At 42.6% G+C, this 12037-nt stretch overlaps 1 protein-coding gene across 3 annotated transcripts in view; it reads left to right on the forward strand.

Annotated features, from left to right (window-relative positions):
- The window catches only part of LOC123803704 (chondroitin sulfate proteoglycan 4-like), a 63687-nt gene that overhangs the window by 24591 nt on the left and 27059 nt on the right, over positions 1-12037 (forward strand). For all 3 annotated transcript variants that reach the window (XR_006782949.2, XM_045815362.2, XM_045815360.2), the window contains 2 exons: positions 5402-5600; positions 9087-9218. Coding sequence is in view for 2 of the 3 variants with exons in the window: in XM_045815362.2 (XP_045671318.2) it covers positions 5402-5600; positions 9087-9218 (331 nt within the window). In the remaining variant the exon portion in view is untranslated. The remainder of the gene's footprint in view (positions 1-5401; positions 5601-9086; positions 9219-12037) is intronic.

Here is a 12037-nt window from a genome sequence, read left to right on the forward strand (position 1 = left end):
TAAATTAGGGAAATATAGTCTCTGCCAAGAACCTAGAGCTTGCTCAGGCAGTTTGCCCGCACCCCTCCCCCATCCTTGATTCCAGAGTGTGTCTCTCAAGAAAAAAGGAAGAGTTGCTGGGGGCAAGGGCCATTTCCTTTATTCTTACCTTCTTCCCTGGAGAGCCTGGATCCAGGCCAGGCTGCGACTTCCCGGTTTCAGTGGATGTGGTCGTTTGACTCTGGCTCTTTCTGAGTTTATTCATTTATTTATCTGGTAAGAATCTCATCCTCTGCCTTAAAAGTTCTGGATTAAAGTTAGAAGACCAGAGTTCAAGATTCGTGAACTGCTCAATTTAAGCAAAATTTCTCTGAGCCTCGTCTTCCTGGGCAGCAAAACCACGATTCAGTTGTGGGTTGGTGTGTGTGTGTGTGTGTGTGTAAAGACATATATATATACACCTGGATTTATATGAGGAATTGGCTTATGTGATTATGGAGGTGGGCAAGTTCCAAGATCTGTAGGGTCAGTCAGTAGGCTAGAGACGAGACCCAGGAGAGCCAATGGTTTGGTTCTTGTATGAAGGTCAACAAGAAGAGCTGATGTCCCAGTTCAAAGGTAGTCAGAGAGAAAAGAATTCTCTTTACTCACAGGAGGATTAGTTTAGTTTAGTTTTGTTTTTTCTACTTGGGCATTCAACTGATTGTATGAGCCTTACTTATGTGAGGGAAAGTCATTCTGCTTTACTCAGTCAACTGATTTAAATGTTAATCTCATCCAAAAACATTCTCATAGAAACACCCAGAATAATGTTTAACCAAATATCTGGGCACCCCATGGCCTCGTCAACTTGACACATAAAATTAACTATCATAGGCTTGAGATTCTATGCTGTCTTTGACTTTTCAAATAGAACTTTCTCAAGACCTTCAGATTATCCCATATGACCACCCACACTCCTCACTTGTCATCAGAGCTTGGAGCAAGTGGCAAAAAGTGTTATTTGCAGTCTACTTGGGAAAAGGAAGTGGAAGCCTAGGGAGTAGACCAGCTGATAGCATCTCAGACTCTGGATAGGAGTTCAAAGACAGAATTCTGAATGTTAACCATTCTATCCTAGCATAGGATATACTTCTTTCTCCTGAAGTACTTTATTTTTTTTTTCTTTTCCTTTCTTCCTTCCTTTCTTTTTTTTTTTTTTAAAGATTTTATTTATGTATTTGACACAGAGAGAGAGACAGCCAGCAAGAGAAGGAACACAGGCAGGGGGAGTGGGAGAGGAAGAAGCAGGCTCCCAATGGATGAGCCTGATGTGGGGCTCGATCCCAGGACTCTAGAATCATGCCCTGAGCCGAAGGCAGACGCTTAACGACTGAGCCACCCAGGCACCCCTTTCCTGAAGTACTTTAAACAACATTTCATTAGCCACAGAACTTGTGACTGGCTGGTCTCCAAAGTCATTCAGTGGTGCAGGAAATCATTTCCTTCATGACAAACTGGAATTAGGAATTGGGGTTAGACCTGCTCCATGAATCCTTTGCATTTTGCTATGAAATATATTCTACTGAGTACTTTTGTATTCAAGCACCACCAGAAATGTTGGTGCATAGCTGATGAAATGTATTTGTGTCCACAAGGGGGCTTCATTTTCCTGTTTTTCAACTTTGGCTTTCAATACTGTACATTTTGTTTTGTTGTTGTCTTTTACACCAAAAATAGAATCATTTGTTTATTTCTGAGAAGCACTTGTCATCACTAAGAAGAGTGTCGGAAGCTAGGAACAGTGGAAGAATTTAGGCAGCAAAGCCTGAGATTTTGACGGAAGGCTTAGAAGGGTCAGACAGTGGGATAGTAACTTTATAAACATTTTACATCCCTCATATGAAACTCAAAACTAAGGTCTGGGTTTCTAAACATTAGAATCATAATTAGGATTGTATTCGATTATAGTTAGGTTTCTAGATCCCACTGACCTTCTGTTTAAGTTAAAGATGAATTTTTAAAAATGTGTTCCAATTAGTGTGCTAATATGTTTTCAGATATGTATTCCTTAAACCATTATTTCTTGGGCTTTGGATCACGTGGAATACTGCACCCAAGTTTGCGACCTTTGTTTTTCTTCTCTCCATCTACCTGAAGTTGCCATGGCCAATGCCCGGGCACGAAATCAAGCCTCACCCAAAGCAGTGGGGCTGTTAGTGGAACTAAATTTGGTTTGAGTGGAAATAAAGATCAGAAGTTACCAGCTCTTGTTTTGAGTGGCAGGTTTTCCACTTGTTTGAAAGATGGTATATTCCAGAGGCAAGAGGGGGCAAAAGCAGAGTTGCACGGAAGAGTAGCTGCAGTGGAAAACATGCTTCCTCCAGCTTTTGTGCACGGTGCTGGAAAAAATGAGTATCTACGAGTCATGGGAAGAGAATGGCAGTACATTTCCAAATCAGCTTGAGTTCTTAAAGAAAGGAAAATAAGATACATGGATGGATTTTAAAATGTAAAACGTGAAAAAGTAGAACCAGTGGCCTTGGAATTTTGTCAAGTAGTCCAATCGTGTATTTTATAAACACTGTAGCCTTTCCATGGATTAACGGAAGGCCAAAACCCTATCATTTAAACATTAGGTTGGTGAGCATTTCTGGTAGCTATTAAAAAACTGATGTCTAAATTTTAACTGATTTAAGAGTAGGTACCAGTGTTACACACTTTTTATAAAAAAAATAAAAATAAATTTTAACTGATTTAAAAAACTGATGTCCTTAGAGTTTAGGGCTGAAAAGTCCTCAGTGGCCATATTCCAAAAGCCAAGACATAGGAGCATCCGTCAACGATACGATCATGAAACAGATGAGCTATCTCACCCCAAAGTATGGAGAGATGCTGTGGGATTAAACAAAACCCACAGTACATGCTATAGAATGGCTCCAGTCATCGTAATCATGACACTCCAAATGATTTTTAAGTATTGTTGAAAAAATCATATTTATCTTTAGAACTGAATCTGATGAAGAAGATGGATGACATAGATCTAATGTTTTCTGAATTCTTCCTATCTGCCAGGTGAAGCTTGCTCTAAGTACTTTACATATCTTAAATCACTCATTATGCATAATAATTCTATCATTCCTGGTTTACTAATGACGAAATTAAGGCACCGGGAAACGAAGAAATATGCCCAAGGTTACATAGCTAACATGGAGTATCATGCCTCCTATGAAAATGTAGGAATCTTACATATTTTCTGATACTCCTTTCTCAAATTCTGTTTAAATAGTTATTAGATAATGAGTGAGCATGATTTAAGGTGTTTCATAAACTCCCTATGTTACCAAGGAAAATAGCCTCTTAGACCAGAGAGATAGCTATTAAATCACTCAGAACTGAATTTTTAAACAAGTTGGTAACAAGCATAGAAGAAGATAAAGGTTCTAGTTAGAGAGCAAAGAATGACATAAGCTTGAAAATATGCATGGTGTTTCTGTAGGGAAGACATTTATAAATACAGATAGAAATGTGAAAATTTAGTGAGTGATAATGCCACCCATTTTTAGTGTTCGTGAAATACCATGTGACTGTATGATTATAGAAACTCAAAACAGCCTCATTCCTTCAAAGGGGAGTTGATGTCTAAGTACACGTTTTCAGCTCAACATGTTCACAACTGAACTCCTGATCTTACTTCCTGAATCCACTCCCTCTGCAGCTCTCCTCATTTCAGTTGATGGTAACTCTGGCCTTCTAGGTGTTGAGGTCCCAACCACGGAGTCATTCTCAGCCTTTCCGTCTTCCACACCTCACCACGTCCGATTCGTCAGACACCCTGTTGAGTTCACCTTCAACACACACCCAGAATTTGACCACTTCCTACCACCTCAACAACTTCCGGCCACTCTCTCCTCGCATCTCTCTCTAGGATTACAGTAGTCACTTCCTAACTGGTCTGCCTGCTTCTACCCTGGCCTTCCCATGGTCTGTTCTTAACACAGAAGCCACGGTGTTCTGTTAAGACCAACTTACTCCTCACCTAAAGTCCTGTGATGATTCCCCATTGCGCTCAAGTAAAAGCCAAAGTTCTTACAGTGGCCATCAAGATCCTGCAGGATTTGGCCTTCCATTACATTCCATACCCCTCTTCTTGTCCTCCTTATCACACTTGCTCTGCTCCTGCCATACTGACCTCCTTGCTGCCCCTCAAACAGACGAGGCTTGCTCCCACCTTAGGGCTGTTCCCTCTGCCTGCAGGTTCTTTCTCCAGATATCCATGTGGCTCCACCTTCACCTCCTTTCAGCTCTTCTCAAATGAGCCTCTGATTTAACATTCTCCCACTCCTCAGCCCTTTATTTAGCTTTATTTTAATTTTTTTCATAGTGCCCGTGAACTTCTAAGAGACTCTATAGTTCATTTCTTTAGTGTGCCTGTCATTTCTTCCCTACACTCCTTCATCCCCTCCTGCGGGAACATAGGCTCCATGAGGATAGGACTGTGTTTTGTTCACTGAGGCATTGTAGGCACCCAGAACATTGCCTGGAACATAGTAGATGCTCAGTAAATGATGAATTGTGGAACTAGGCTATTTAGGCAAGGTAAACAGATTTTAAATGTAATTGGAAAATAGAGACTATTACTCAGCAATAATTATAGATGAGCTATCAGCACAGCAGACATTGCTAAGGACACAGGGGCCAGCTACGTGTTTTCCTGCAGGACAGGTAAAATAAAGGGCAATTTTTAAAATATGCGATGTGTGTTTTCCCTCAAATATTTAAGAGCTAATGAAATCATTCCCTTCTTAAAACGGTGACTAGAAATCCTTAAATCAGCCCTATGAGGTAGGCTCTACAATGATCCGAGGTTCCCTGTAAAATCTTAACCTACGCTTCCCTATTTAGCATACGTCAGGCATACAGAAGGTGCTCAGTTACCATCAGCTTTTATTGTTATTATACTTTATATAAATAAATATTCACATTAAACAAAAATTTTGAATAATTATGAATACTGTTTTTATTGGGACCTTATAAGCATCACAAATTAAACAAACATTACAGCATGCCCTGAATTTCATCTGGTATTTAATTATATGTTTTGAATTAAGAATCTTCATGCTTTAGGGGCGCCTGGGTGGCTCAGTCGGTTGAGTGCCTGCCTTCAGCTCAGGTCGTGATCCCAGGGTTCTGGGACCGAGTCCCACGTCGCGGGCTCCCTGCTCAGCAGGGAGTTTGCTTCTCCCCCTGCTCATGGTCTCTCTCTCTCTCTCAAATGAATAAATAAAATCTTAAAAAAAAAAAGAATCTTCATCCTTTAAGAGCTCTAGTGAATCACTTTAGTTTCTAAACATTGTGCAAGAGGCCAGAGTAGCACATCACATACTTACGTGATATGATTGGAATTGGTCTTTGCAAGATCTGTGCCCCTCTTGTTTTTAAGGTATGGGCGAATTCTGTCACTGGGATTACCAGGGGTGACCTCTGTGCAGAAGATGAGGACTCCTCCCCACAGGACCTCACCTACTGGGTCACTCCACCCAGCAACGGACATTTGGCTCTCCAGTCCTTTCCTGACCGAAGCATCCAGAATTTCACCCAGGCTCAGATCAACGAGGGCCAGCTAGTGTTTGTACACACCGGTATGTCATAGAGAAAAGTAATGCGAAACTAAAATGTGTTTCAATCAGAGGTTAGCATGATAGTCGAACCCTGTAGTTGCTGACTGAAAACCACAAGCCATCTGAAAACTTGCTGGGGTCTGTAATTTTTTTTAAGTGGCACGTTGTAGTGAGGCTGATGATAGCAAACATCAGAGAGTGCCTGTAACTCACACATGGTTTATTCCCCTGGTCGTGTAAGGTCTACGCTCAAATATAACATTCCCAGAGAGCCTTTTCCTGACCACCCGTTAAAACAGCATCTCCTCTCTGTCCCTCTCCATCCCTTCCTGACTTCCTGCCCTTGTAGTAAAGCTTGCTTCGTTTGCTTGTGTGTTGGCTGTCTTCCTGCTGGAGCGTACAAGGGCAGGATCTTTGTTTTGTTTGCTCTGATATCCTCAGCACCTCAAAGAGTGACGGCAACAAGTAGGTGCTTAATAAAAATGTTGAAATGAAATAATGAAATGAAATAAAAATGAAATAATATTGAATACCTTCTATGTGCCGGGTCACGTTCCAGATGCTAGGGATGCCTTAGCGAACAAAACAACCATATTTGTTAAATAAATGAACACATGGATAAACTAATGAGTGAGCATAGCTGTAATTCTAAGCGACTCGGACATTAAAAGGCTTTTTTTCTTCCTTCTGTTAATCAGTAAGCCAAATAGCTCCTGTAAATCTGGGGAAGGGGTGATCTAGTCTGGCTTTGTTTCCAGGCTGCCCCTGTCACCGGACCGAGAGGGAAGTGAGCCCACTCCCAGGCTGCAGGAGCGAAGGGGGTGGGGGTGGGGGGTGCGTGAGCCAGGGGGCATGATGGGAAAGCTAGCAGTCATAGCTGGTCAGCCATTTTTATTAACTTCTTTGAAAATATAGTCAAGAAAATAAAGACAAAAAGTCTTCTAAATTCAAATGGAGTAATTTCCTGATTTTCTTTGCAGTTAATGCAAAGAATCCGTAGATAATCTGAAAATAATTTACTGTAGAATGCTGTCAACTAGTGGTTCCACACCTGTAGCCTGGGGACCTGGAGGGTTAATTTTTATTGCAACAGAGATACTAAATCTACTCACATATGTACCAAAGCCTTGTTTCTAGACTGGATGATCTTTTCCATGTATGTATGTTCTCATTTTTTAAATGTGTACAGAGGTGCTGATTAATAAAACAGGATTCATTTAAAGAGGTACTGAAGTAATAGGAAATTTCTCCAATTTTGTGTGGTTTTGATTATTAGATACCAACAATCCAAGTATTATTAGATGAGGGCCTAGAAAGGTGGTTTTCTTGAAAGGATCTTCATATTTGCAAAATGGAGAGCACTGCTCTGGAGACTCCCCCAAGGAAAGTTTCGGATTTCTACAACGATGTGGTTTGCAAGGAAGAGGCCTCATTGACTCTCTGGCCCATGCGGGCACCAGAGGATGTGCTTACGTGACCCATTTCATTTCCTCTGCACAAGTCCTCTGAGCCATGTGGAGCAGTCCCCCCATTTTGGAGATGAAGAAACTGAGGCTCAGAACGACGTAAGCTGAGCAGCCCCTAAAGCTGGACTGTCTCTGCTGGCTGCCACCTGTGGAAGGACAGAGCGGGTGAGAGAACCACACTTAACTATTTGCAGGACTAAAATGAACATTAGCTCTCAGGATGTATTTATTAGTCAACTACCAGATCCATGTTCACTTTTGGCTGGTAGAGGAAATAATTTCTCCTAAAAAAAAAAAAGCAGGAAGGAGAGTTAAAGGCGAGCTCTTTGAGAATCAATCCATTGCATTTTCTAAGTGGCTGTGGAGGCAGTAATGGCCCACAGAGTGGCCGGAGCCCCCCCCTCCCCCAAGGCTGTTGTGGAGACCAGCTGGTTCTCCTGCTACATCTGTCCATCATCAGCCCCAAACAAAGGCTTAGGTTTAATTAGTCTCTCTTAGCATTTATATTTGCAAAGTGCTCTACCATTAATCTAATTCATTTTTCACATAACAACCGAAGTAGGTTGATAAAGCCAAGATGTGGGAGGCTGTGTGATTTAAGACCGCACTTTGCAAAGCAGTGTCGGAAAGATCTGAGGTCGTGCAACAGAAAATCTACAGGTCTCCTCTCCCTTCATGTTTCCCTCCTTTCCTCTCTTTGGTCGTAGTTGGTGTGATAAGTTAGGGCATTCCCAGGACACTATTCTAATATGTATTTTGATAGGATTCCTTTTGATTCTTTTCCATGTTGTTTCTGGATTCATGAAATGTGGAAAGTGCCTGGTGGCAGAAAGCGTTCTCTCCCTCTTTTCATGTTTCATTAAATGCAACCTCAGAGTGCTCTTTCTAGTAAAAAAACAAGCAAGGAAACAATCAAAATTTGATTGTGGGCCCCTGTTCGAAATTAGGCAGACTCAGAATTTTCTCTCTCTCTCTCTCTTTTTAAAAACGATGACTCTTGAGTGTGTTGGGACCTTTTTTAAAGTCTGTAACCTTTTTTGTGAGGACTGGGAACTCTGGGTTTGCATAGATAACGGAAACTCAAGAGGCTGTCAAGCCATCGACCAGCCCTTTATTAAATCGTGTTATTAAGGGAGTACTTGTATGTAATTGCAGAGTCTGACCCTGCCTTCTTTGTTCCTTGCCACATGTCCCGGAGGGGAGGGCAACAAAGAGGACATTTCTACCCATTACATGATGCAAAGACCTGTAGGCCTCCAGATTTACCGCTGGTTTAACATTTTCAAAGGGGGATGGGGATGCGAGCATCAGGCTCTCCGCTTTGTGAGTCAGACTGGTAAAGCACTCCTGGGAACGGGATCGATAGGGGCCCGTCTCAATTTCTCTTACACACATAAGTTAATTTATAACTTTATTGATATCACTAATCCTTTGACAGTAGTATGGGAGTACAATTCTCTTCCAGCAGGAACTTAACAAAAGCCGGCCTGGATCTTTCCCCACTCTTTACCAGCTTAGCAGAAATCAGCTAGTTCAGTGAATAATCACAAGTTATTTGGAGGGAGGGGCTGAGTGTTATTTACTTCCCCCTAGTTTGGATTTTCGACATTATTAAGTCAGCATTATCAATATTTCAGAAATTGCTTGTCTGTACGTATGTGTGTGTGCCGTGCACACGACATGCATGCATTCCTTTTGCTCGTGTAAAGTGATTCCAAAATATTAAAATGCAGGTGATGAATATGTTTAAAATGATTTTTTAAAAATTTCTTGGAGGTAACACCTTTGCTTTCTTCTATTAGGTCACGGGGAGGAGGGAACGGAGGGGAGGATGCATTTTAGACCTTTATTAATGTTCTTTTAACTTCCCATTATGTCAATGTTTGGTTTGGTGAGTTCAGTGACTCTATTAACACATTCTCCAGTTGATAGGGGTTGCTTTGCGGGGGAGGGGGGGAGGAGGTTAGGTGGGAGGGAGAGCGAAAGTGGGTGGCTTTTGCCAAACAGCCAAAGTGACCAGAGTATAATTCTTCTTTTGAAGGAGCCATGTCAGGAGGCTTTAATTTTCAGGTTACTGATGGTTTGAACTTTGCACCACGACAAATTTTTAGCATCACCGCTCGAACCCTGACCCTTCGCTTAGAAGTAAACCGAGGACTGAGCATCTTTCCGGGTAAGATTTTACTTGAGTGCATTTGGGGTGAAGTGGTGTTCAATTTATTTAGAAAGCTCTACCTGCGTGGTGAAAAGCGTCATTGTTTACCCTAGAGTGATACCAACAACAGTCACAAAGTCCCAGAGAGAACCCTCTGTTTGCAGGATTTAGCGAAAGTAAGGCTGTCTCTGTCCACCTGCTCTCTCTTGCCCCTCCCTTGTTTGGCAGAGAGGGTGTGCTGGTGAAGGGCCATGGGAGAGGAGGCCTGATCCACGTGCACGCTTCCCCTACTCTCTCCATACGGTCCAGGCTCCGCAGTGACCATCGAGATCTTGCATATTCTTTTTCTAAATATAGAAACCCTGTGCATCCGGGGGCCTTGAGGGATTTCGCTGAGCACTGGCTTCAGGGCCCTGAAGCCTCTGGACTGTTGTTTGCCCAGAACCTCAGCTTAGTGAGATGGAAAAGTCAAAGTGAACTTCCCTGACTCAGTACCGTCATGGCAGGGATAGGGAAAGATTTACCCCATGGTGGGGGTAATAAAGAAGAAGAACAAACATTTAAACGTGTTATTTTTTTAAAAAAATGCACTGAGGTAGACCTACCAGAAAACAATAAAATGTATATTACAGTTAAAAAAAAAAAAAAGCCCTTACACAGTGACTCGTTTACTTGATACGTGTTACCGGTCAAACAGAGATGGAGAAAGATAGTAATCACTTTATTAGTTATGGCTATAATATGGTCACTCTAAGCCAGTTCTCAACCAGGAAGCTTCTAAAAATAGCTGCGTCTGGGCCTCACCTTACCCCAGCTGAACAGGGAGTCTCTGCTGTACGGCTTGGCCATCATTATATTTTTTTAAGTTCCAGGTGGTTCTGAAGGACGGCCAGGATTGAGATTCATGGGGCTGGGTACGGTACTAGTCTTTTACGCTTTACACGCATGTGAGGTAGTTGACATATTTACAGGAAGCTGGCGGGATTTGTGGTTTAGAGAGATGATGTAATTTGGCTGTGTGACCGGTAAATGGTGAATAAAGCTCACATCCTTCTAAGGTAGACCGAGAGAAAAATCACTGTAACTTTAACAGACACACAATTTTTGAGGAGAAATGTTGCGATTTTTAGTTGCCTTAAGCACTTGAGCTCATGAAAAGAAATCTTATTAAAATCTAATTAAAGATACGTTAACCCAGATTCTTCCATTCCAAAGCCTTTTTATATTCCATATTTTTTCTCTGGGAATAACTGTGATGTGTCTATCAATTTTTTTCAAGGAGATGAGGGTGCCATTTAGTGTTTAAAAATAAGCAGACTACTACGCCCTAGTGATCTGAAAAATGTAGCAATCTACCGGGAAAAAGTGTTCTAAAGTCAGAGTAAATCTGGCTGCTGCCAAAGATGAGACACTTGTCATCTATTCTGGCTCAACTCTGGTTTAGTAATTGATGAGAGTTGTGTCAGATTAAAGGGGGCATAGAACACTACAGCTTAGAAAGCCTTGTGTTTCTGGCCCCTGTTTTACTGAATATTAGTTTAGCAAGAAAAATATATGAAAGTGGTCCAAATTCCCTTGTCACCTTTGTGGAACTATGCAAAACATAGAGTTCTCGTAGCCCTCCGTCTACTATTTGGACCCAGCCCGAAGTGAGCGTCTCCTTTCTCCAAGCTTCCCCCTAGCTAGCCCCTGAGGTCTATTGTTCTTGGTTTCCACATTGCCCTCCATTTCCAGCTCCAGCTCCTGGCCGGGGGAAGGAGGATGGATTTTCGTGTCCATTTCCAGTAGGTGGCTGTTACATTTGATAAAATCTCCATTGGAGCGGGTGTGGGAATGACTACTGCAGAGTCACAGATTTTTAGAGTTGGGATGGACCCTATGGGTCACTCGGTCCAGTGGTCCTTGCCATTTCTCCTATCCTCATGTCCCAGGTGGTGGGGGTCCACTCCGTTCTGCATCGGAAGTCCCTGCCAAGGGTGTGGTTCCGATGACTGCATCCCCTCCTCTCTCCAGGGACACATGTGAGCCTTGCTCAGCGGCATCCACAGTGGCCACCCGAGGATGTCGGTCCCCGCTGCTGTGTGAAGTTGTAGGGGGGTGATGACAGATACCCCACTCTCCCTCTTCCCTCAGGACTGCCCCCCCCCCCCCAGCATGACAGGTCCTGCAGGGAGCAGGCTCTGAGTGACCTCTGCCTCCCTCATCTGTTAGGCGGTACTTTGGCTGAGAGGGAAGGGGATCATTGTACCCCTCCTCCCTGTGTGAGTCCAGGTGTCAGCTGTCAGCTACTGCTCTTGTCAGACTCCAGTTGACCTATATGTTCTGAAATATCAGGGAAATCGTATTCCTTTTTATAGAACAATAGATTTTATAGAACCATAATAGCAGGAAATCTATTCCTGTTCTAGAATGGACATCCAGATACTATTAATACCTGTGCTTTTGTTGTGCTTTACATTTGCGTCTACTGCACTGGATTGTTTGAAGGAGTTCAGTGAAAGAACGTACAGAAAAGTAAGTGGCATCATCCCTGTTGGAGCATGATGCAATGTTGATAGAAAACACGGGGGCTCAGGCACTTTCAAGGTCATATAACTAACAGGAATCATAAGCCTCAAGAGCCAGTGCCAACTCCAACCCCAAATCTTATGCTGGAAGCATGGCAGCTTCTCTCCTTTCTGGGCGTGCCCGTGTTCCAGGCCCGGCTCAGTTTTTAGAATAGCAGTTCTCTGAGAATGCAGTCATCATGGAGGCTCCTTATTTTGTCTCCTTGATATTATTGATGGATTGACATACACCATCAGGAAAATATGCATAGCGATTTCATAAACAGCAAA

Source organism: Ursus americanus, chromosome 15, assembly GCF_024610735.1.
Source record: "Ursus americanus isolate L20-20 chromosome 15, mUrsAme1.1.p, whole genome shotgun sequence".
Taxonomy (NCBI): domain Eukaryota; kingdom Metazoa; phylum Chordata; class Mammalia; order Carnivora; family Ursidae; genus Ursus; species Ursus americanus.